This window comes from Giraffa tippelskirchi, chromosome 7 (assembly GCF_054371585.1).
Source record: "Giraffa tippelskirchi isolate mGirTip1 chromosome 7, T2T-mGirTip1v1.2.pri, whole genome shotgun sequence".
NCBI lineage: Eukaryota > Metazoa > Chordata > Mammalia > Artiodactyla > Giraffidae > Giraffa > Giraffa tippelskirchi.
In genome coordinates, this window is record NC_137281.1 from 95,327,501 (window position 1) to 95,354,618 (window position 27,118).

Sequence of the window (27,118 nt, forward strand, 5' to 3'; positions counted from 1 at the left end):
AACACAGGAACAGGAAGAGAGAAGTTCATGAGGCCACCGAAATACCCCAAGCTCTGGATACCTGCAGCTGTACATGATAATCTAAACGTGAATGTTCTTTATTATCCCCAGCATAACGGCGCTTAATTTATAGATGTTTTTGGTTTATATTCATTTTTATTGGCGACTATTAAAATTTTTTTCTGCCAAAGTCAGCGAAAAATGTAATTAAATGGTTCTTTTAATTTACACTTAATTGCTACACTGTAGGAGTAATGTCTTGAGTTCTTAAAAATGTATTAACTTCCTCATCTCTTTCTTCAGCTTGTTCTGTTGACCAAGGCCATATCGTATAAAATTGCCAAGGGTACAAAATGTGTATCATTGGCTTTCTTTGGAGTAGTTTCCAACGCTGGTCTGTCATTTGGGGTGTCCAGAGGTGATGCATACAGAACGAGTATGGCTGGTTACTTTCCTTCAGAGACTAATTGTGCTTCTCGCCTAACACGCTGTTTCCAGAAGCCTCAAGAGCTTGCAGCATGACTCTTTGTAAACCCGATCTCTCACTTTGGCACAATATCGTGCTGCCATTGTGCTCAGAGACTTGCTGAAAGATTAATTACAACTGAAGAGATGTATCTTTTAACTGTCTCATTACATAAAGAATTCATAGTGAAGTTAACGTCCGCATAATTTAATGATATACGGATTTTAATTATATAGTACACTGTTAATTGTATGGCTATTTTTAGATCAGGCTACTAACTTGTTCATTTAAATGAATAGCTCGTTTGCTTGAAGGACCAAAATGTAGGCTTTCTTGAAAACCTAGGGAATTCTGAGACGTCTGTAAAAATATTCTAACCTTGTAGGATATCTTTATGGTATTTGTCTTTCCGTAAAATGAGACTGACCTGTACCTTGCCTTCGTTGCTTATTAGGTTGTCTGACACACATAATTTTGACCTTTTTTTTTGGTGATTAATATAGTATAAGAAAGACCTCTGTGTTGGATAATGGGCAGAAATTGAATAGCTGTGTTTTCCTTGAAAGTTGTTGAGATTTTTCTCAAGAGAATTAGACGAAAGTTATTTCTGAATAGAAGCCCTGTCCCTGGCTGTAATTAGTCACATGGGCTTGGTTCCCAGGAAATGTTTCTTTCAACCTACCGAAAATGCATGAATTTTCGTATTGTCTAACTTACCTTGTAATTCCGTCTCTGCTTCCCCATTGACCCTTCTCCTAAAATTTAAGAAATCTAAGGTTTAGTTTGTTCTTTTCCCATTAGATTAGGGAGGCTGCCCAAAAGAGTGCAAGTTCATGCCTTCATACTGTCTCCCTTTACATGAATCCTTCCAATCCTGGGCAACACTTTTAATGACTTAGAATTAACTGCTTTCTAATTATGCGCTGCGGCAGACACCATGGTGTGGCCTGGGTCTTTGCCAGCACTGGAGATATAAATGAGCAGACTACAACTACTGGAAAGGCTTCTTGAAGTCATCAACTCGTAAAGCAGACTTACCCCTATCTCACTGACCACTACAAACTCGATCAGACCATTTGCAGTATCTCTTTTAAGAGCATCCATTTTTTCTCTTTTATATAACATAAGACCCTTGTGATCTTGCTGGATTTTCTAGCTGCCCCAGAAGATTTTGGTAGGTCTTTGCTGCCATTAACTTTCTCCCCTGACCTTGAGCTGCAGTCTTCTCTTTACCGGTGACTCAAATCTCAATGTCGTCTGACATGCTGGGCCCCAGTAAGCTTAGGAAAGAGAGCTCATCTTCATTACATGGCTCTGTATTTTCTCTGCCTGGAGCACTAAGTGTCTTGAAACTTTAATTGCTAGTATTTGAATTGGAGGGACATCTAGCAGGTAGGAAACGATCAGTTCTTATAAATATGATGCCTTGATCAGAAACATTTCAGATCACCTTTGACTAACCTGAGAATGGTGCTGGAGAATAGCCAGGTAACTACACGCCCAACTGGCTTGTGCGTTTGTATCATGGCTCCACCACTAACTAAGAGTGGGACTTTGGGCAAATTATTTAAATCTCTAATACCTCAGTTTCTTCATATCTAAGATAAGGATAGCCTCCTTGTGAGTACATACTGAAAATTTGATGAATTAATGCATGTGAACGGTTTAGAGTGGTGCCTGGTACACAATAAAACTCAGTAAATGGTGGCTGTTATTCCTTTTCAGAAGTGGACACTCATTATAGGATAGGCTGAGTAACCCCACCTTCCCGAATATTCAAATGACTTGGTATAAATATTAGACTGTTTTTCTGAAATTTTAGTTTTACCATATCCACATAACACCATATGGACTAATAATAAAGATACTGTATTTACTTGATATTTTCAAATGTCACTTACTTAATTATATTTCCAAAGGGAAATTTATAATTCCATCATAAATGATAAATTAGATTTTCTTGCCATAAATAGATACCTGTTTAAATAACATATAACTGTTTGAACAGTTCTTTTGTTATAGTAAAGTCACTTCTCCTGTGCCAGTGTTAAGCAGTCTTCTCTTTGGGAGATAAGACATTAGATGTTGTCAACATATATCTAAAGACCTATATGTACAACAGCCTCTTAGTCTGCTTTTTCTGAAAACAGTTTTTTGAAACACCTACTCTTGTAACAAGAAAAACTCAAATTAAGTCAAATCCATTTGACTACCTAAGAATTGCTGTAACAATAGGGAGTTGGGTTTTGGGTAGTTCATTAATAATTTGGTCAGCAATTTGTTCAGTAGCTATTTGTGTAGAGCAATTTTGAGGTGATAGCTGAGACATATTTTTGCTTGCAGGCATCTTACCAAGTATCCTGACACAAGCAGTTCCTTAGTTCTCCATGTGAACCATGCATTCTCAAAAAGATGGTGATATTGCATAACCAGATATCTGGTATATTCGTGGCATTAATACCAACAGCCTCAGATATGCAGAATATATATACCTTCCTAATGGCAGAAAGCAAAGAGGATCTAAAGAGCCTCTTGATGAAGGTGAAAGAGGTAGGGTGAAAAAGCTGGCTTAAAACTCAACATTCAAAAAACGAAGATCACGGCATCTGGTCCTATCGCTTCTTGGCAAATGGATAGGGGGAAAATGGAAACAGTGGCAGATTTTATTTTCTTGGGCTCCAAAATCATTGTGGATGGTGACTGTAGCCATGAAATTAAAAGACATTTGCTCCTTAGAAGGAAAGCTATGACAAACCTAGACAGTGTATTAAAAAGCAGAAACATAACTTTGCCGACAAAGGTCTGTGTAGTCAAAGCTGTAGTTTTTCCAGTAGTCATGTATGGATGTGAGAGATGGACCATAAAGAAAGTTGAGCACCCAAGAATTGATGCTTTCAAATTGTGGTGCTGGAGAAGTCTCTTGAGGGTCCCTTGGACAGCAAGGAGATTAAACCAGTCAATCCTAAAGGAAATCAACCCTGAATATTCATTGGAAGGACTGATGCTGAAGCTCCGATACTTTGGCCACCTGATGTGAGAAGTGGACTCATTGGAAAAGGCCCTGATGCTGGGAAAGACTGAGGGCAAGAGGAGTATAGGGGCAACAGAGAATGAGATGGTTGGATGGTATCACCAAATCAATGGACATGAGTCTGAGCAAACTCCAAGAAGTAGTGACGGACAAGGATGCCTGGAGTGCTGCAGTCCATGGGGTTGCAAAGAATCGGAAAAGACTTAGTAACTGCACAACAACAACAACAACAAAATTTCATTGGGAGTCGGTCAAGAAAAAAGTGTCTAAAAGTGTCCTGAGGGTAGCCATAATGAAACAAACCAAAAAGAAATGAAGAAAGATGGAGGTAGACCAAACACAGGGTCATGCTGAAATCTGAAAACTTATGGCTTCAGAACCAGCATTAAACCTTTAAGTTTAATCTTGTTGTGATCACAGGATGAGCCTAACAGTGCATGTAAAAGCCCTTGGATGTATAAAGGTAACATTGAGAAAGTGTGATACCTTTTTTCTTGTGCTGTACTAAATATTATCTTTTCCTTCACATTTTTTTAAAGCTGTCATGGTTTCAAGTCTTAGCATCTTGATCACTCTTATGTCAATAGGTGACAAAGTAATATTTAAAGTGACAAAGTCAAGTCGCTCAGTCGTGTCCAACTCTTTGTGACCCCATGAACTGTAGCATACCAGGCTTCTCCATCCATGGGGTTTTCCAGGCAAGAATACTGGAGTGGGTTACCATTTCCTTGTCCAGAGGATCTTCCCCACCCAGGGATCGAATCCAGGCTTCCCACATTGCAGGCAGATGCTTTACCCTCTGAGCCACCAGGGAAGCCATTTAATTAATCAAGTGCAAAATGATCAGTAGACAATGAGTTCACTCCACTCCACAATATGAGGGAGAGGAGAAGAAGTGGATTGGAAGAATTAATGAAAAACTTTACCAGAGGAGGTGAGACTTGAACTGTGAACTTTGAGGTTTTGGCCAAAGGAAAGATTCAAAAGAATGTCCAGATTTGGAGGATGGAATCTGTGGTACAATTAAGTATGTTCTTGGCATTAATCATGTGCTGAATAAATTTCTGTTGAATGTTCGTTGAATAAGAGTTGTATATAGATGTGTACTGGTTGTAGAGCTATAAGTTGCTGGAGACAAGGATCCAATCAGTGTGAGTATTCATGCTTTGAAGACTTCTTCCTTCATCCTTACATAATACTTTTTTGATGACTCTAGTTCAAGTTATTTCTTACATGATTATGTGCTAGTTAGAGGGCAGAATTATAATTTGTCCCCATAGGATTCCCTAATGTTGAAAGATATTTCCTATTCAGATTGTCAAATGGGATCAGACTGCTTTAGAGATCATTCCTGTGCTGCAGGAAAGCTTAGCAAGCTGCCTAGAATTCTCAAGAGGCATACTTCCAACTGCAAGAGAAAGTAGGCTGCTATACACCACTGACAATATTGAGATTGTCCAGAAAAGACACTGGCAAACCAACTCCATGGATATATAACTTGGGACATTCATAACCTTGATATCCAAAGACCTTAAGCATTTGAGGAAGTGATCCAGTTCTAGGCGGTATTTTAGGCTTTGCTGTTCTGGAGCTCCGCCTCTGGAGCAGTCATGTGACGAGGTAGAACTCTTGGTGTGCTTGAGAGCGGCCATCTTCCCTATCCAGCTTTTCAACTGAAGGGATTGTTTTGTTTGCTTGTTTGTTTTTCAGTGGAGGGAGAACCAGATTCTAATACCACCATGCCATCTGCACATCAATTTTCTTTCCAAATGACCCATCTCATCTTTATCCCTGTAGCATCCATCCCTCACTTCATCTTGTTTTCGCTCCTGATTGCTACTATCCAGTGTATAGTCAGCCCCATGCTGGCTCACCTGTCATGCTTAAATCCGTTATGACACTGGATTAGAGGTCTCAGCTATATAGGGTCTTGTCTTTGTTTTATCCAGGTGTAACCTGAGCAGATGGCACCCTTTGCAGTGGGCAGGACTTCCAGCGACCTCAAGAGTGTAGATGATTCATCTGCTTATTTGCCTTGGTTCCTTTCCGCAGTAGCTGGCTGCTTATCTGAGCTTACACTAGGGAAATGAGTACTAAACATGGGTGTGAGTGTTAGTGATTCGGGTAAAGTCTCTGCTTGCTTGATTGCTGGTGCTTGAAATGCCCTAAGCTGGTCATAGGGGTGGAGTGGGGGTAGAAGTGTGGAATCTGTTTCTTCTGTGATTATAGGGATTTCCACCAGGTTCTTTCCAGAGAACACGTTTGATTCTGGGTGGAACACCCTGAATCCCACAAAGGGGTGGGTCAGGGCAGACGTTTAAGAAGAGAGAATCTGGCCTTGCCCCAGTTTGCATATAGAATAGACTCACTTCTGCTGTCTCTCCAAGGCTGTGGCAACATGTGCCTGGTAAAAGCAGGCTCCTGACACACACCTCATGAAGACTTGCTGTTTTTAGCCCTCTGGACCATAGAAAGTAACAAATAATGGCGATGTGATGTTGGGAGGCAGAAAGCAGGCCATAGTGTGATCTAATACCAACTAAGGGAACAGCCTAACAACTGTAACAGCTCAAGTCTCAAATAGCACGTTAGTGTTTTTTGTGTGTTATTTCATCGTCACAATAACCCTGCAAAGTAAGCACCAATGTTACACTCTTTTACCAACGAGGGAACTGAAGGTTACAGACATTAATTAACTTGTCAAGATGACACAGCTAGCAGGTAGAAGAGCCAAACCAAATCTGATTCTAGACTCAGTGCATAACCACTGTTCCATGTGGTCTCTCCATTTGCAGGTATTATACTGCATCACTTTGCAAGTTTACTTTTCCTTCAGAAGGCATATTTTCCCTCTTGCGAGGAAGATGTAAATAAAAATTATGATCTTCTCATATTACATCTGAGGCTAGATTCTAGGAAGCCATAAACTTCTGCCTGGTTCCTTGGGATGCTTACACTTGGAACCTACCTATCAATTCTAGGGGAAGTCCAGGCAGACCTTAGACCCAAATGGGGAAAAACCAAAGCCCCTCTCCCACAGTCATGGCTGATACCACAGCAAGCACAGATCTGCCAGAGCTGTGAGTCATCATGAAAGCAAATTGTCCAGCACCCAGATGATCTACTCCACTTAACACCACATAAGGAGAAGCTGTCTTCATCAAGTCTAGCCCAAATTGCCAAATAATGAGCATGTTAGGAAATTGGTGTTTAAACCACCCCCCCCCACACACACACATATACACCGCCACACACCGCCACATGCACCAAAAAAATGCAAGTCTAAGAAGCCAAAGGAACTGAGCCTCAACCCCCCAGAAACAAGTTGTCTTGTTTCCCAAGCTTGTTGATTACTTCAGTGCTTTGGTCTGTGACATGGTAGCAGCCTTTGGAGGGGTCAGGGTAACAATTTATTTTCTAGCCCCCAGTGACCATTCTCCTAATCCCCTGCCTGGCTCAGACACCATGCAAAAGAGAGGACTTCACTAGTGATTTTGGTGGTTCCACTCTCCAGCCTACTCAACATATTTGCCACCTGCCCTTCTTGCGATTGTTTGGGGCTGCAACTTTATGGGAGGACTTTATTTAAATATATATACTTATATACTTTTAACTTTAGAAAAATAACAAACAAACAAGCTTTCTTTTAAACTTCCTATTGGAGGGTTTCCAAAAGCCTCAGCAACATAACAAAATAATTTTTGGTTGTTGGGCTGTGTTGCCATGACAAAGACATAGAAATGATAGACCAAATAAACAACAACAAAGAAATCTTTTAAAATACATAATCAAGTTCAAACCAAGAAGTTCAATCTCTAATTACAAAAAGTAGAGAGAGAATGTGTATTCAGAGTGGTATTCAGGGGCTCACACTGTGTAAGTCCATAAGAATTGTTAGCTTTAGATAAAAGGCCAGGGCTAGGATTTTTAAACCCCACACTCCCCATAGGGAAAGATGTGCAGCCAGAGCTGGAATTGAGCTTCAACATATAACCCAAACCATTACAAAAAAAAAAAAAGACTGGGAAACTCCACTTGCCTGGAGAAAATGTCAGGGAGGCTTGCTTACTGCATATGAACTTGGGTTGTAGAGTATTAGGAGGGGAGACTAAAATTAGAAATAGGTCAACCATTTGTGGGTATAGGTTCAGATTTGCACTCTTATTTACTGTAGGAAGTCTGAGCTAAGAAATTGACAATAAAACTAGTCTCTGCAAAAGTAAACATGAAACTACTTTGTCATGGTTATTTCCACAGTGCAGGTCAAACAATTCTTTCTGAAAATAAGCTCACAGTAAAAATTTACAAAGCAAGTGAGGAAACCACTGTCATAGGGAAGATAGGTAAATAGTTAGGCAGGTCGATAGATAGGTAGAGAAATGGTATACTATGGACTAGAGATGAGAAAATGAAGACACTATAAATTTAATCTATATGATGTCATTTGAAAGCTATAAAATTAACATATGAGCTGATTGAATAAGTAAAAAGAAAGACCATAACTGGATGAACAAAAGAAAATAGTATGAAAAACACATTTAAAAAACAAAAATAAAATTTAGAACTGAAATCATTGTCATTGAAGTTAAAACCTCATTTGGTGAGTAAACTGTTGAATTACATACAAGAAATCAAAATTGGAAAATTAGATTAGAACAAAAGTTAGTGGATTCTAGGATGGATCTGAAGAAATCAACTTTAGTCATAATGGGAACTACAAAATATTTGTAAGTGACAGCAGAACTTGTGGCATGTAACTAAAAGAGAATTTAGAGGAAAAATTGTAGCCTTAAAAAGTGTGTTAAAGCTTGAAATTTTATTTGATAAACATAGTAAGGTATTAATAAGAATAAATGTAGCAGACTCAAAGAAGAAAGCAGGAAACAATGATCACAAAAGAATAAGTTAAATGAATTTTGAAGAAGTGGAATAGTAGAAAAAAACTGAAATTTGGTTTCTTGAAAATACTAATAAAGCAATCTCTAGCAAATTGATAAATTTAAAAGTCTACACAAATTAGTATTGGACTATCTTAGTATTAATTGCCAGTCCAGAAGTTAATTCAGAAAGGTGGATTCTCCAGGCCGGAATACTGGAGTGGGTTGCTATGCCCTCCTCCAGGGGATCTTCCCACCCCAAGGATCAAACCCAGGTCTCTTATGTCTCCTGCATGCTCAGGTGGTCTCTTTACCATTAGTACCACCTGGGAAGCCCAGAAAGGTGGGACATGGATATTTATTATATTAGGATCCTGACCTCTTTGTATTTGAAATATTCCACAATATGGAGAAGGAAATGACAACCCACTCCAGTATTCTTGCTTGGGAAATCCCATGAACAGAAGAGCCTGATGGGCTACAGTCCATGGGGTCACAAAGAGTCAGACACAACTGAAGCGACTTAGCATACACACATGCATGTCATAGTCCAGGCATTGCCCGTTGCCTCTGTATTCTGTATAGTGTGCTTTAACAGGTACCAGTTCTCTCCTAGTGCATCTTGCTCCAAGTGGCTCACGCATTCTTGCTTTCATACTTGAAATCCCAGCAGTGGAAGCAGTGGCAGGGTTAAACTGTGAAATCAACAGAATGAATGCCTTTAGCAGTGGTTGGAGAGAACAAGACTCCTATCCACACATGGCCAAAATAGATGGATGCACAATTGATGAAAATCATGGCTGGCCTAGGGACAGTTTCCGTGAAAGGCATGGGCTTCCTTGAGGCCTCATATCCCCAGCCACCCCAAGATTGTCCAATTGCTTTTCCTTATCTGATTGATGTTATTATTCCTCCCTTTGGCATTTCCTGGGCTTCCCTAGTGGCTCAGCTGGTAAAGAATCCACCTGCAATGCAGGAGACATGGGTTGGGAAGATCTCCTGGAGAGGGGAGAGGCTACCCACTCCAGTATTCTGGCCTGGATATTCCATGGACTGTATAGTCCATGGGATTGCAAAGAGTCAGACACGACTGAGCGACTTTCACTTCACTCACTTGGCATTTCCTAAGCTTCAGAGTTTGTGTGTAAATGTATGCTTGCACTCTGGCTTGATCTGGGAGGTAGACCTACTCAAGTCTGAGTGCACATCCCCAGACATGGAGGGCAGACATGTCCTGTGTCTGGAACCCTGGCCTGGAGGTCCTGTGTGTTAGCACTTTCTCTCCTGCTCTGAGAAACGGCCAGTTGCAAGAAGAGAAAAGATATTTTCTTGAGTTTTAAATGAACATGGACTCAATATATAGTTTTAACTGTTCAATTTTAAATCACTGACTTCCCCTTGTAAGCTTCCTTTGATTTGAATAGTGTTCTATTCAATATATTCAAACTATTTTTTTAAGTTTATTGGCTATGATTCTTACTTCTGATAAGCACGCTGTTCTATAATGTATATTGTGAAGAAAACTATGATGTCATCAGTTTCTTTTTCCTGTAAGATTTCCCTTTCTTCCCTCATAAAACAAATGACCTAATTTTTTCTCTCTCCCAGGGTATTGTCCCTCTTTTTTTAAAAAGGACCATTACGATTTTAGCAGTGAGTTTGCATATAGTTTGATATGAGGTCAGTAATTTTCCCTAGGATAGGGAAATAGCATATTTTTAGGTATGCTGTCTGGTCATTTAGTAATCTTCTTCTCACATGGGTATGATGGTTAGCAATGTAACAACCTAGCAATGACCAAGGAACATGTGGAGAAAGTGCTTTTGTTTCCATGAGACACTGATAGCATCATGGGTACTGCAAAGGAGTGTGTCTGCCATTACTATCTGATGACTGTGTGGCAGATCAGAGTGAGTGCAGTCCCTCAGAGAAGGTGACCAGTATGTGAGTGATTGCTTTGGTCCCCTCCTAGTGGCCTGGCCTTAGAATTAAGTTGGGAAAACAGAGTGAATTTACAGTGGCTCAGTGGGTAAAGAATCTGCCTGCCAATTCGGGAGACACAGGTTTGGTCCCTGGGTCAGGGAGATCCTCTGGAGAAGGAAATGGCAACACACTCCAGTAATCTTTCCTATAGAATCGTATGGACAAAGGAGCTGGTGGGCTACAGTCCACTGGGTCACAAAGAGTCAGAACCGACTGAGCATGTGAGAGGAATGTAAGACAGTTCACTGCTTTGTATTCCCAGTTTTTGTTCCACTAATCCATGGTAATTTCTTTCTGAAATAATTAAGTCTAATTTAAGAAAGGCAATGCCAACAGAATGTTCAAACTAGCGCACAACTGCACTCATTTCACATGCTAGCAAAGTAATGCTCAAAATTCTCCAAGCCAGGCTTCAACAGTATGTGAACCATGAGCTTCCGGATGTAAATGCTGGATTTAGAAAAGGCAGAGGAACCAGAGATCAAATTGCCAACATCTGTTGGATCATTGAAAAAGCAAGAGAGTTACAGAAAAACATCTACTTCTGCTAACTGTGTAGATCACAACAAACTGTGGAAAATTCTTAAAGAGATGGGAATACCAGACCACCTGACCTGCCTCCTGAGAAATCTGAATGCCAGTCAAGAAGCAACAGTTAGAACTGGACATGGAACAACAGACTGGTTCCAAATCGGGAAAGGAGTACATCAAGGCTGTATATTGTCACCCTGCTTATTTAACTTATATTCAGAGTACATCATGAGAAATGCTGGGCTGGAGGAAGCACAAGCTGGAATCAAGATTGCCAGGAGAAATATCAATAACCTCAGAAATTCAGATGACACCACCCTTATGGCAGAAAGTGAAGAAGAACTAAAGAGCCTCTTGATGAAAGTGAAAGAGGAGAGTGAAAAAGTTGGGTTAAAATTCAACATTCAGAAAACGAAGATGATGGCATCTGGTCCCATCACTTCATGGCAAATAGATGGGGAAACAGTGTATACAGTGACAGACTTTATTTTTTTGGATTCCAAAATCAGTGCAAATGGTGACTGCAACCATGAAATTAAAAGACGCTAACTCCTTGGAAAGAAAGTTATGACCAATCTAGACAGCTTATTAAAAAGCAGAGACATTACTTAGCCGACAAAGGTCCGTCTAGTCAAGGCTATGGTTTTTCCAGTAGTCATGTATGGATGCCAGAGTTGGATTATAAAGAAAGCTGAGCTCCAAAGGATCGATGCTTTTGAACTGTGGTGTTGGAGAAGACTCTTGAGACTCCCTTGGACTGCAAGGAGATAAAACCAGTCCACCCTGAAGGAAATCAGTCCTGAATATTCATTGGAAGGACTGATGCTGAAGCTGAAACTCCCAATACTTTGGCCACTTGATGCAAAGAACGAACTCATTTGAAAAGACTCTGGGAAAGATACTAGGAAAAGTATCCCTGATTTCCCCTGAAGGAAATCAGTCCTCAATATTCATTGGAAGGACTGATGCTGAAGCTGAAACTCCAATACTTTGGCCACCTGATGCGAAGAACTGACTCACTAGAAAAGACCCTGATGCTGGGAAAGATTGAAGGCGGGATGAGAAGGGGATGACAGAGGATGAGATGGTTGGATGGCATCACTGACTCGATGGACATGAGTTTGAGTAAGTTCTGGGAGTTGGTGATGGACAGGGAAGCCTGGTGTGCTGCAGTCTGTGAGGTCCCAGAGTGCGACACAACTGAGCGACTGAACTGAACTTAAGCTTACTCAAAGCCAATGCGTAAGGCTTATTTGTTTCTTGATATTACTTATTATTGCTTTAATAAAATAACAAACAATAGTGTTGTCATTGTTTTCTCTAGGGACTCATATAAGAACTCTTAAAGGTAGTCAGGTCCGATAATATTATCATATTCTACAGATAAAGACCCTGAATTTGAGAGGCTCAATAACTTGCCACGTTGCAGAGCTGGATAGTATTCCTCCAGTGATGATGATCTTTTTGAGACTCCAAATATGCCTCCCCACTTGCAGTGCAAACATATTTACAAATGGCAACTAACTACATAGCATTGTTATACACATGCAGTTAGGTAACTAAGAATAGGAAATAATTAAAATAATTGCACTTCATTTTTTTCCTTGTGCACTCATTTCCTTGTGAACTATGCTTAAATGAGAAAGATGTAATTTCCCTATTTCTTTCCACAGAATTTCCTAACATTTATCATATCTGTCAGTGTTCTTATGGTACTGAACTTGATAAAGAATATAATCATTCAAAAAAAAAGACGAAAAACTATCTCAGAACCTGAATGATGATGTAACTCTGTGGTATGTTTTTATTCTCTTAACTAGATAATTATCTAGTATGTTTTTTAGTTTGTGCTTGTATGGATCAGACCCTATAAGCTATTTTGCTAAATGTTTGGGAATGATTCCACTGGAGGACTTGAAATAATTGATTCTTAGGCAACACCTGACTTAGCTTCAGTCTAGAGACTTGCCTTCTTCCCATGGGTGAGGAAGAGGAGTTCTGGCCACTCTGACTTCTGCATGCCTCCAGTAAGCAACGAGGCCAGGATCTCATGCCTCACTTTTCAAAAGGTGTGATCTGATATACCACACTTCGTAAGATGCCTCCTATAGCCCCTTTCATTGCAGTCCCCCAGGATAAGGTCAGTTTAATTTGCAATTGGGTATGATGAAACATATTTTGGGACAAAAATTTGTATATAAATATACAATTGTGTGTATATATATATTTTTTCTCTTATTTAAGATTTGCTCAATTGTGTCAGTTTTACCTACTTTCCTTACCTGTGAAATGGACATAACATTTCATGGCAGTTGAGAATTATTTCAGAAAGGTTTAGATTCAGAGATGCTTTCTTGGCTGAAGGTAATTTTTATTGACGTCGCTGAAGTCTTTGACCTGCCTTCACTAAACTCTCCAGCTACACATGCTTGGTTATAACATACTTACCTGAAGAAGGAAAATATTTTATTTTCTGGTTGTTTTTGTTGTGTTTTTTTCCCCCCAAGTGGGCTTTTCCAAAGCTAATTTATCTGTAAAGAGACATATGCTTTAGGTCTGTACTTGTGAATTTACCTTGGAAAAATTAGGTCATCTTCAAATCTGTCAATGTGGCTTATAAACTTGGCAAAGTGTTTTAATTAAAAGCTACTCTGAGATTTGAAAAAAGGGAAAAAAATGATTAGTATCAGTAATGTTTTCATTTTCATGGTTTGTGTATTTATAGGTATATGTCACTTTTCATGTTGTAGTACAAGTATGTTGACTGTCTGCTAACAGTTCATCTCTTTTCTTCTGCAGCCTCCAAGTCTGTTATAAATAGTATGCTACGGGACCCTTCTCAGATTCCAGATGGAGTTCTAGCAAATCAGGTCTATCAGGTATTAATCACAGCTGTCTATTTTCAGTGGCAATGCTGTTATCTGCCTAGCAGAGTAAAGGATTTTAAACCTCATTTAATTACTGTCATCATAAACTATCACTGAGGTCAGGGTGCACCATAAATGGCAATGCAATATTTGTGAGAAGAGCATTTCACTTTTTAATAGCTTGCTTTTATAGTGAATAAAAAGCATGCAATTTTTGTTTTCTGTGATTAAATCTGAACAGTCTTTTGATAGCTTTTTTGAAAAAAAAATTAAGAAAAGTAATTACTGCTTTTAGAATATTGTCTGACAGTTTTTGTAGTCGCTGCATCCCAGACCCCGTCTCTTATTTGTCTGCAGTGCATCGTGAATGACTGCTGTTATGGACCACTGGTGGACTGCATCAAACAGTATCCTTTCCCATAAAATTTTAGGTGCACAATTGACGAGCTTAGACTCAGTGGAGGAGATGTGTCTGGCTTTAACCTGACATAAAGTTCTGCTTCACAAAACACATTTCATACTCTTCTATTTTATATTCAATCAGCTGGAGGGTCACTGCAGACCATTCTTTTCTACAGCTTAAAAAAAATCAGATAGGCATTGGGAAGATGTCAGTTCAGCAGTTGCGTGTTCACATGCTTATTTCAACCTGCTTGGTTTTCAACGAGTTTAAAGATAGAGTCACGAGGCAGGTAGCACACTGTCTTGGAATGTATCTAAGCATTTCAGTGAACATTTTTTCAAATATGAATAAATTTCTATTTAAAATGAACCAAATTTAGTTGAGAATAAATTTTGAGCCTGTAGTTAAGGGATGATGTGATTAAACTGCCACCAGAGACCATCACATTTTAAAGGGCAGTAGATTCTTACTGCTTAGATGTTGATTATATTCTGAACTGTCACTTGGGTCCCTAATAAACATTTTTAGAGAAAACCAAGCTAATTTTTCCCTCTGGACTGAGTTAAGGCTGGGAGAACAGATGTCCAGTCGTTTCTCATTAAAGACATTGAAATTACTAAAGAGTTAACACTTGCTTTGTCAAACAGGATTTGTGTGTGTGTGTGTGTGTGTGTGTGTGTACAGGCACACATGTTTCAGTTGTTTCCAACTCTTTGTGGCCCCGTGAACTGCAGCTCGCTAGGCTCCTCTATCCATGGGATTTCTAGGCAAGAATACTGAAGTGGATTGCCATTTCCTACTCTAGGGGAATCTTCCCAACCCAGGGATCGAACCTGCATCACTTGTGTCTCCTGCATTGGCAGGTGAATTCTTTACTGCTAGCACCACCTGGGAGGTCCAAACAGGAGTTGAGTGGACAGTAACTACTTTGTGAAGTAGGACATTATTAATCAATACATTTAGTAGTATTGTGGCAACACTAAGAATTTTGATAATCTTTGGCTAAAAAATTCCATGTAAAGAGTAAATAATTAGTCATTTTTAATGGAAATGATATCTACCTGAGTCCATGAGTCTTATATTTTTTAATAATACAACAACCCTTCCTGGGTTCTGTTAGCACAGATGGCATTGTGACCAGTTATGACTCAGTGATTACCACTCAGGAGGCTTTTTGTTAGAAGCTTTGCTAGTCAAGTATATGTGTGTGTGTGTGTGTTTGTATTCCACCTTGTTTCATGAAGGCTTAGAGTTAGTGAAATTTTTGTAAAGGAAAAAAAATTGATTCATTTTCTCTTTTTCACGAAATTAACCTTTGAAAAATAAATCTTTCAACAGAGCCCACTTTTAAGAATATTCAGTATCTATATTATAGCCCTTTGTATATTTATTCACCTAATCTGTTCTTCTCAGTCTAACTTAATAAAATCACAGCATTGTTGTAAGTTCAACCTTTTATTAGACCAAAGTGAAACTATGCTTCCATTTTCAGTGTAAAATTAATGATAGTGTTAGAAATTGTCGGAATGCCAACCCCCACGTTGCCACAGTGATAAAGTTTAGCACATCCACAAAACAACTAACACCATCTCAGAGTATCTGGCGTGGAATTACATGTTAATTTTAAAGCACATAAAATAGTTAAAAATCAATTTAAAGTTAAGGTTTTAAAAGCATAATGTCTTTTGAAGGATTGCGTATTGATTTTAAATATAACTATCTAATTATATATGCATGGACTAAAGTATGAAGTCAACTGCTTTGTAAATGCCAGGAGGCTGTTTTTCAGTAATAGTTGAGATGCTTACGGGAAACTAGATTGCTGTATTGCTGGCGAAGAAAATGGCTTGTGAGGTTATTTACAAGTTTTGCCCCATGGTCACTGCCATACATCAATAGTAAGTATTATTATAGAGAAAGTCTAAGTGTTTCTGCTTATGAAGCATTATAAATTCTGTTTGGAGTATTTTCCTTACATTTTTGCCATCATTCACTTCCCTTTTTTGGTTGTGCTACTGCCAGTAGAATTTAATGTAGTACATGATTTCAATTGATAAAGATAATGATGTATGTCTATAAATTGTATTCACTGGCTAGATTATAATTTCACAGTTCCATTATGCCTATTGCTTATAAAATTACTGTTTTTATAAGCTTTATATTCTATATTTTGTATTTTATACATGTTTATATCAAACAAAACATAATCAAGATGTATATATCTTTGCAAAGTTTCAAATTAGTGATTGCTTTTACCATGCAGAATAAAACAGGTTGGGAAGTTTATAGAGAATTGATTTTATCTTTGCATTGAGATAGTGGAAGTTTAATGTAACATAAATACACTTGCTTAGCTGTTTTCCAGGCTGACCAACAGGAATTATTTTATTTCACACTGAATAAAAATGATTGGATTTTCATATGAGTGCGAATGCTATTTGTATATTGTTTGATAATTTGGTAATGTTTACATTGCTTACTCTTGGTAAATTACATCATTTTGTCAGAAAGCATACATTTAATAAATAGAATAGGTGCAAAACCTTTTACCCCATTATGAAAATGTTACGTGTAGGCATTTGTGTAAGGAGAGTAAAGTAAATTGGTGATTTATTAATAAGATACCAAAACAGCACCATAGATCACAAAGAGTATATAAATTGTCATTGCTTTCTTTTTCTTTTGGTGTCTACTATAATTTTTCCTATATAACCATGTCCACCCACATGTTATTTTCCTGCCACAAGTTACATTCACAGACACAAAAGATGTGAGAAACCAGTCACCTCAACTTTCCAAAGTGTGACTTCAGGACACAGCTATTAGACAAAGACCTGAACTGTGGAACAAGGAAAGATAATGATACAGGAAGCTTGAAGTGCTGTGGTTTTCACTCCTGTACCATCAGTTTCATGATTCAACATTTTAGATGTAAATAATTCACAGCAATAAAAGTGAGAGCACATTTATGTGGACTAGAAGTAAATAATTTAGTGCAAAACGTGGGATGCCCCTAGTAATGAGAGACCATTGAGAGATATTCATCAGATGTCTTCAGTTGGACTCTACCAATGTGTGAAATTTTATGATTTAAAAATTTGTTTTCAGTGAGAAATAAGCACAGTCTCATGCGTGGGGAAGTGGGGCAACAAAAAGAAAAAGACAGTGATGAGGACTTGGAACTTGTTTTGATGGTGTATGTGAGCGGTCCCACCTCTTGAATTCTGAGATTTGAATAATATCCACTTGTATGTGTTGATAAATGACGGGATGATTCTCTAAGAATTTTACACGTACTTTGTAAGCTTTGTTTGATTTAAATTGCACTCTTGTAGTGCATGATCAGGACTGAAGAATCCCTGTTAAGCCAAGGAGTGATAAGACCAGGTTGACATTAGTGAGATGGAGAATTAAAGAATTACAGGCACACCTCATTTTATTGTGCTTCACTTTATTGTGCTTTGCAAATACTATGTTTTTTACAAATTGAAAGTTTGTGGCAACCCTGCGTTGAGTTGGCACCATTTTCCCAATAGCATTTGCTCACTTCATGTCTCTATGTCACTTTTTGGTAATTCTTACAGTATTTTAATGTTTTTCATTATTATTATATTTGCTGTGATGATCTGTGATATTATAATTACAAAAAGATGAGGACTCGCTGAAGGCTCAGGTGATGGTTAGCAATTTTTTAGCAATAAAGTATTTTTTAATTAAGGTATATGTATTTTTTTAGATATAATGCTGTTGAACACTTAATAGGCTATAGTGTAATAGTAACTTTTATATGCACTGAGAAACCAAAAAAATCATGTAACTTGCTTTATTGCAATATTTGTTTTATTCTGAAACTGAACCCATGTTATCGCCAAAGTCTGCCTGTATTACCAAACATCTTTGACAAAATTAAAGTATGAGAATAGGATAACACTCCTTTTCACATTTTGTACATTCTCATCCTTTTGGAAAATAGACCAGAATTCCAAGTCTCATTCCTGACTTCATTACTTACCGGCCATGAGACTGTCATCAAGTTCTCAGCCTTCCTGAGCCTTGCTTTCCTTAACTGTGAAAATGTACCTGTAACTGTAGTAGTACCTGCTCATATGGTTGTTGTGAAGATTAAATAAAATGATACCCCAGAGTGCTAGCACAATGGCTTAGTATATGGTATTTAAGAACTATTAGCTAATATCAATTATTTTTATGTAATTAATTTTAATATTTTTAAGAAGTTCTACAGAGGTCATAGATATAGGCTTTGCAGAGATTTTGTTCTGATTCTCTGCTCTGCCACACATGGACCATATGATCTTATATAAATTCCTTTTTAAGCCTTGGTTTCCTCATCTGTCATATAAGGATAATAATAACTGTGAGGATGAAATAACATATGTAAATACACTGAAAATCACGTACTTAATATATTGCCTGCCTCATAATAGCACTCAAAAAGTTTATATGAGCATATGTATATACTTATATACACAATATAATGTGAAAACTTGCACACATAAGAAAAAGACTTGAAACAGCCTCTGAATTCACACACTAATCCACAGCCATTTACTGGGATGTCTTTCCTCCAGAGTACATATACTTCTCAGCAAGTCAGTTGTTTGGTTTCCCAAGTCACAGATCACCAATCAGAGACTAGAAGTTAAGTGTTGTTGTTGTTCAGTCACCCAGTTGGGTCTGACTCTGCAACCCTGTGGACTGCAGCACACCAAGCCTCCCTGCCCCTCACCATCTCCCTGAGTTTGCCCTAGTTCGTGTTCATTGCATCAGTGATGCCGTCCAGCCATCTCATCCTCTGACACCCTCTTCTCCTTCTGCCCTCAATCTTTCCCAGCATCAGGACTGGGAAAATAAGAGCTGCTAAATGCTGGCTTTGTGACAAGTGTGAACTCACAGAAGATTTATGGAACTCTGTAAGACTAGAAATTCTTAGGGCAAAAGCTGGTTGGTATTCTTTACTGCACTTAGTGCTTAATAAATGGTCCTAAATTGAATTGAGAAGTTTTTAGCATAGCATAAAGGATGTTTATAATTACCTCTAGTTTCCATTTCATCTCAAAGTATAGCCCCGGTATTAGCAATTTTTTCTGGTGGTATAATTCTACCAATGTTACACTCCTTAACGAAGACTTCCCAGTGCCATTGGTCATGAGCATGAAGTCCTGCTGAGGGACTTGCTTCTGGAGAAAAATCTATCCTTCCTAGGTAAGTATTGCTTATGTCTTCTCCACCATATATCTCTGTGAGTGCTTAAATATATATTTTTTAAAATCTTCCACTTGCAGTTATTATGTACTAAAGGAAGAGCAAATGATGACGGATACTGTGCATGTTATCTTTTATTGATTTAGAACTGAGCAGGAACTCAGTTACCTAATCCCTTGTATACACAGCACATGCACAGGCTTACAATTAATATTTTATAGCATAAGTGGCTGAAAAAATACTTTAATATCTGTTGCAGTATTACTTTTGGTGTCATGAGATATTAACCATAATCTAGGCCTTATGAGAGAAGGAAACAAAAGAAATATTGTCCATAAAATGCTTTATATATTGAAAAGAATGGTTAGAAAAATTCATGTTAGGTATTTTTGTCTCATGTATGGAATTGCCTAGTACTTTCACTTGAAAATGAAATATTGAGCTTTTATTATTTTTATGCCAAAAGTGAATTGTCATCATATAAGTATGATTTTTTAAAATCTCGCAGGTACATATGTGTTTGTCTGCCAACGTGGAATCTTATTACAGATTGTTATTTCTTTCAGTATCTCTTAGGCATTAAAAATTAAGCCTCAAAAGGCATACATGTGATAACTGATCCTAGCAACCATAAAGCACTGTACCAGGAATTAAATCCTCTTCTCCATTTTAAATGTGGTAATTTGTCAAGGGTCTATACAGATTGTATTATTGTACACATCTATTTTATGTTAAGAGTTTGCATAGTGTATTTTTTTAGGTTAAAAAAATTAAGCGATATTGGTTTACATAATTTTTGCTCCAAAATGAACAAGACTTAGCCAAGGGAACTCAAATGAATGATCTTATGTCAAGTTGGGAAAGGATGTTGGAAACAGTCCTGCAAGAAATCTGTTTTAAGTCTTAGTATTCAGTATTTTTATTAATGACCTGAAGAATTGAGTTGAATGTGTTGTAAATGGTTGATAATTTTAAGAGGGGGTATACAGTAAATATTCTCCAGTGAGAGTTGAAGAAACCTGATAAATTAGGAAAGTGGCCTCAGATTACTAAATTAAATTTTGATATGTGAAAGCAACAAGTTTTTTTTGAATAAGAAGAACAACTGCAATATTCAGCGTATGGAAGAGGGTGAATTAGATAGAAATTAACTTTTAAAATCTAATGAAAAATAACGTGTATAATGCCTTCAGAACCAATTGGAATGAATGTCCTGTGCTGCACCATGGGGTACTTTGTAGAACTGTGGAGTTCCAGTAATATTATAAAGTATCTGATCATATTGACCACTCAGTGGCCAATAAGGTATGGCCAAATGTGTTGTTCAAAGCCAGCAACTGAGCAGTCATATTTTCAAGACCACTCGGCGTAACTCTCTTGGCACCATCTGCTTAAGGGTAGTCAAGCCCTTGGCATCGCTTCTTTGCTTAATCTAGTTTCTTTCTGCTTCCTTCCTAAAGACTGGAAGACCCAAACAGGGAGGAAGAGCGAAGGGCTCACTGTTGGCTTAAACTTAATCCCAGGTCCTCGACTCCCTTGATTCTAGGAACTGAAGGCACTAGATTGCGTTGGCCACAGCTGACAAAGGCAGTGCAGAGATATAGCAGGGAGCCACTGCCCTTTGCTAACATGTTCAGAAAGGGGATTTAAAATGGAACGGGCTCGTCTGTTCCTCTGCACTCTAGGACTAACAGTAATTCTTTTACTGAAGCATACCAAACGTGATCCTTAACTCGTATTTAGCTCTCTTCCTGTAACCTCAGTTCTGTTTTGAAGCATTTCCCCATCAGTATTCAAAGAAGTTGTTATTCTATGCATTTTAAGCATTTTAATGTAGTACTGAATTAATACATGTTTGTTTATGGTTAAAACCTGAAAACCCAAAGCCTCTTATGGAGTGTCATTATGGGTTTGTTCTTTTACCTTGTAAATACTCCCTTCACAATGAATAATCAGATCTAGAGTACTGTACCAGGTAAGTTTAGATAGATCACCAAAAACATAGGTATATAATAGACTACTAATCTCATTTTATATTTTGTTTTCATGTGTATGCCTTGAATTTTGTTGCAGACACATTGCAGGCCTGTTTGTTTTACTTTGATTTTTTTTTTAATAAGTGAAAGTAAAATCAATCTCTCCCTCTGTGTCTCTTTCTTTCTCCCTTTCTCTTTCCTTCCCTCCTTCCCTCAAATCTGGACTACTTTCAAAAGACAAGGATTCTTATTGTTTATATATTACCCCTTAAGAATTATGACTTCCTGAAATTTTTTATCTTATTTAAAATTTTCCACCTATTGTGCTCTATATGTCATTTTATAAAATACGTATTTTATCTGACCTCTCTAAAACCGAGAGGTCAGATAGAAGAGAAAAATAAAAATAAATTGCTTTTATCATAACCCTAATAATTTCTTAAATTTTCTTGATTCATAACCACGTACTGAACAGTTGCCATGGCACAGGATTTGTTGTTCAGTTGCTAAGTCGTGTCTGACTCTTTGTGACCCCAAGGACTGCAGCACCCCAGGCTTCCCTGTCCTTCACCATCTCCAGGAGCTTGCTTAAATTCATGTCCATTGAGTCAGTGATGCTATCTAACCATCTTATCCTCTGCCACCCCTTTCTCCTTTTGCCTTCAGTCTTTCCCAGCATCAGGGTCTTTTTCAATGAGTCGGCTCTTATAATCAGGTACACAGGATTTAACCAGGAACTACACTGGAAATGAAGTCTCTTTTTGTTGAAGGTTTAGGTGTACTCGTGGATTTATCCTATCTTGTACGTTTATCCATTTCATACTTCTCAAAATTTACATTGTACTAAGAGTCAACATTGAATAAATGACTTTAGATTCTCCAACTAGAAAATATATTTTATTCATATTCCAACAATTGGTTACTGAATCAGGTACTATTTTAAGCCCTAAACATAAGTCAGATGAAGGCCCTGCTTTTGTAGCTATGGTCAAGTTACAAACAAATTACAAGCAAATGAATACAGGTAATTTCTAGTAGTTTCCTCAGAGATCTCATAATTCTTTCATTCATTGTTCAGTCATTCTTTTTGGTTAACTTTTGCCAAGTATGTTCTCTGCATGCCAGGAAAGTGAAGTGAAAAACAGTGAAAGTGTTAATCATTCAGTCGTGTCTGACTCTTTGCGACCCTATGGACTGTAGCCCACCAGGCTCCTCTGTCCATGGAATTCTCCGGGCAAGAATACTGGAATGGGTAACCATTCCCTTCTCCAGGGTATCTTCCCAACCCAGGGATCAAACACAGGTTTCCTGCATTGCAAGTGGATTCTTTACCAGCTGAGCCACGAGGGAAGCCCAAGAATACTGGAGTGGGTAGCCTATCCCTTCTCCAGGGGATCTTCCCGACCCAGGGATCGAACTTGGGTCTTCTGCATTGCAGGCAGATTCTTTACTGTCTGAACCACCAGGCATGCCAGGAACAATACTGTAATTAGTCTGAAGATGATGATAAGCACTCCTTCCCTCCAGCCCACACATACTATTGCCTTGTCTGTCCCAGTGAAAATGCCCTTTCATGTAGTACATCTCACTCGGTTGTGTTGGTAGTGAAAATAAATACATGCAAGGCTGTGGTCCTGCTCCTATGAAAATTTTTAAAGAAGATACAGGATATGTTAAAAACCAATAGCTACCCTCAACATAGGAAGAAAATGCTACTGGCTTGTAAGCAACTTTTCCTGAAGTAGCGATAGAATTGTACTTACTCATTTTACTCATCTGCTCTCTCTCAGCAGCCTCTTCCTGCTTCCATGTGCTTCTTGGGTGGCTCGTTGAACTCATTAGCCTGGCTGTATTACCACTGAGCTAACCACTCTTTTGGTGCAGCAAACTGTTACCTTTTAGGGATTTTCTATGGGCATGTACCATTAGAAATAAAAAATAAATAAAACAAGTCAAACATGGAGCCTTCCAGGAAGTTTTCAAATAAGTACAAACCAGTTCTTTCCAAGTATAGTTAATTTAGAATGAACATTTATTGATGTGCATTTAAAGTCTCAGAAGATGCAAAGAGCTTGCTGCCCGCTTTTAGGCTTGGAGACGCAAGGAAATTGACCAATAGACATTGTGACCATCCTTATCCCCTCTGCAAAGGGTTTATTCCATTTCTAGTATCAATGACATAGAAAATGTATCTTGTCTGATGGAGATGTTTTAGTTTGTATCTCTCAAGTAATTAATGATAGCATATTTTATTTTTATAGCCTCTGTCTCTCTTTCTTTTGGGAGTGTGGGGTGAGAGGAGAGATTTGGACACAAGGCAAGGGAGAAAAGGAAAATAATGACAGCCAGAAGACACCAAGAATATTTGCAATGATAGGGAAGATATGAAAGAGCTTGTACCAAAGACTGAAGACAAACATTCATCCTCCATGGGTTGGCATTTCTCCAGGTCGGAGAGACTTTCATTAGTGACTTCCATAGCCACTGTCTGGTGCAAATTCTTGTTAAGTTTGGCTTAATAAGGATGGTTCCAGAGATATTTTATTCTTTGCAGTGAATGTTGCCCTATTAGTAGCAGCTAACAATTACTTTGAGTGACACCTGAGAGACATTTGCTTCATCCCTGCCTCACCCTACCATGTTTGGTCTTGCCTTATGACAGACCAGCATATTTTACATAGGTGCTTTTTCTAGCATTCATGTACTCCTCTGTGGGACTCCAGGAGGGTGCAATCTGTATAAAGCTAAATAGGCTTACTGAAGGATATCCCTTGCTGTATGAAATTAGGATCTGTGTTTCCGAGACTTCGTCTACTCCTGCTGCGTTATTCCCTACCTAAAGCAGCAGTGCTCCGGGGAAGTGATTATGATGTGATATGGAATTATGACTTCAGGTGAAGACTAGGCAGTGGGAACAGATGAGATTCAGAATACTGAGACTGCGTATACATGCAGATGTTAGCCGTTGAGGGTAAGAGACTAGAGATAAAACATAGCATTGCGTAGGCTAAAGGGAACTAAGGTGGTTGGATGTTTCCGAAAGTATCAACTATTTAAATTCCTAACTAAAGGTTAAAAATAAGATGCAGTTTTCCAGGTAACAGGAACATTATTTTGAGGGGCAGAATGTGGAGAATCTGGGGTCTGTTCTCCCCTTCCTAAAGAAATCGTCAAGGTGAGGGACCATCTTTTACTTACTTATTGACTTTGCTTGTGCATGCTTCTCCCTGGGACCAAGAGAAAAGAACCACAGACACGTGTTTGCTGCTGAAAGACAGGTTCTTTAGAACTTTGAAGACAGGTTAGCCTGTCCACATATGATGGTAGTCTTCCTGCTTGAAGCCCACAGCTCTTCCCTCAACCACTGCTCTGGTTAGATAACTCTCATCAGCCAACATCTGCTTTCTTGGCCACTGCTGATAAATTAGAGCTACCTTGGTTGTAAGTGACAGAGATCCATTCAAAGTAGATTATGCTGCTGCTGCTGCTAAGTCGCTTCAGTCGTGCCCGACTCTGTGCGACCCCATAGACAGCAGCCCACCAGGCTCCGCCATCCCTAGGATTCTCAAGGCAAGAACACTGGAGTGGGTTGCCATTTCCTTCTCCAATGCACGAAAGCGAAAAGTGAAAGCGAAGTCGCTCAGTCGTGTCCGACTCTCAGTGACCCCGTGGACTGCAGCCTACCAGGCTTCCTCCGTCCATGGGATTCTCCAGGCAAGAGTACTGGAGTGGGGTGCCATTGCTTTCTCCAAACTAGGTTATATGCACACACAAAAGGGAGAAATATTGGTTCAGAGATAACACCTGTGAAGTCCAAAGGAGAAGTTTGCTAGATTACATGCACACACAAAAGGGAGAAATATTGGTTCAGAGATAACACCTGTGAAGTCCAAAGGAGAAGTTTGCTTCTGATGTGTCTAGAATTTAGAAGGCAAAAGGATGTCATCAGTATCTCCTCTTTTTTCCCTTTTGTGTTTTTTTCCCATGTAGGCTTCATTCTCAGAAAACAAAGGTGATCCCTGGCAATTGCTAATTTGTTTACTCTGTAGAGTTCGTAATCCCAGGGGGAAAGTGGTGCTTCTCATTTTGCCCCATAATCAATCTTAAAAATAGGCTCTGATCAGCTAGTCTGGGTCATGTGTCCACTCCTGGGGCCAGTGGTTGGGGGTCATGTTTTTCACTGCCCACCCGAATCAATTGTGAGAGTGGGTTGGCGATGCCAGGCAGGGCAGGAAACAGGACAGAAAAAATCAAATATCTCACCCCACAAAAAATTAGCTACAGGTTGCAACCGTATTCCCTATAAACAAAAAGTATTGGAGGGTCAAATCTGTTACTGTTATTGTTAGATGGATTCCTCGGTCCTGTGTGTTTGTGTATCAGTGTGTAGAGATCTCTTGTATGCCTCCGAACTACTAATACACCTCCCTCCATCGAGATTGTTTCAGGCACAACAGGTTCTCACATCAGTGACAACAGCTAAAACAGCTGGGGCAGACAAAGGCTGACATTCATCCACTGCACAGAATTTTGGAGTTACAAAGGGCTCTGTGACTATCCAGTCCCCCTGTTCTGTTTAGTGGAAACTTGCCTCAGACCTCGCGTCACAGTTATTACTTCACCCCCCCCACCCCACCCCCGAACAGCTTGCCCTGAATTCTTTTTTACTCTACCATGCTGACTTCTGACCTGTCCCTTCTCTTGTGGTGTTAAACCAAAAGAGTTTAGAGTGATACAGCTGAAGCTCCAATACTTTGGCCACCTGGTGCGAAGAGCTGACTCATTTGAAAAGACCCTGATGCTGGGAAAGGTTGAGAGCAAGAGGAGAAGGGGATGACAGAGGATGAGATGGTTGGATGGCATCACTGACTCAATGGGCATAAATTTGAGCAAGCTCCAGGAGATAGTGAAGAACAGGGAAGCCTGGCATGCTGCTGCAGTTCATGGGGTCAGACACGACTTAGCAACTGTAGAACAACAGCAACAGAGTAAGGTACAGAAGGAAGAGTTTTGCTTCTGTTGTCCATGTTCGTGTTCTCTGTCTCCAGGACCACCAATCAATGGGGACCAGCCTACCCTGCCTCACTTTGCACTTTCTGACTTGTGACCACCTCCCCCACCATTTGTTCCCTGTCTTTAGGGCACTTTAGTTTTCACTAGTATTGTCCCTAAAGACATAAACAAAGGATAAGGTCAGAGCAGTCAGTTGTATTCCTTATTAGTGGCTTTGATAAGAGGCTTTGGGAGAAAAGATTGAAACTAATGGATGTAATGAAATTTTTAGGTCCTGTAAAGATTTCATTCATCTCAGTCTCCCCATTAAATGCATATCTGTTCTATGTACCTTTGCAATGGTTTGCATAGCATAATAGCATCTGTTATCAAAACCCTGCTAAATTATTTAATTAGGTAGAAAGCCTGTGAAACTTACTTCTAGAGAAGATAGAAATATGGGATGTGAAGGTCACAGCTCCAATTATTGAATGAGACAGCATTTTGAGATTAAAAAAAAAAAACACAGAAAAACAAAATACTAGAGTAGAAAAAATATACTGTAGTTTTCATTTGTATTGAAGTGTCTTTTTTGCCCTTCCCCGATTTAGTAAAAAATGTAACCAATGTTAAAAAGATTCTTTTTGTCATACAAGGTATTTTAACCTAGCATTTTAGAAACCTTTTGACAAATTCATAGATAAAAGGCCATGACAGAATGTTATTTTTCTTTTCATTTTCAGATGTTATGAACTGGAATTTTGCATAA

The 27,118-nt window shown here is 38.8% G+C and overlaps 1 protein-coding gene across 5 annotated transcripts in view; it reads left to right on the plus strand.

The window, feature by feature from the left end:
- CDIN1 (CDAN1 interacting nuclease 1) overlaps positions 1-27,118 on the plus strand; it is a 233,470-nt gene that overhangs the window by 86,966 nt on the left and 119,386 nt on the right. For 4 of the 5 annotated variants that reach the window (XM_081507112.1, XM_081507111.1, XM_081507114.1 and 1 more), the window contains 3 exons: positions 13,688-13,767; positions 14,113-14,162; positions 19,314-19,381. In XM_081507112.1, coding sequence (XP_081363238.1) covers positions 13,688-13,767; positions 14,113-14,162; positions 19,314-19,381 — 198 coding nt within the window. Of the gene's footprint in view, positions 1-12,561; positions 12,685-13,687; positions 13,768-14,112; positions 14,163-19,313; positions 19,382-27,118 lie in introns of those variants that run through there. The other variant, XM_081507115.1, reaches the window with a different exon arrangement.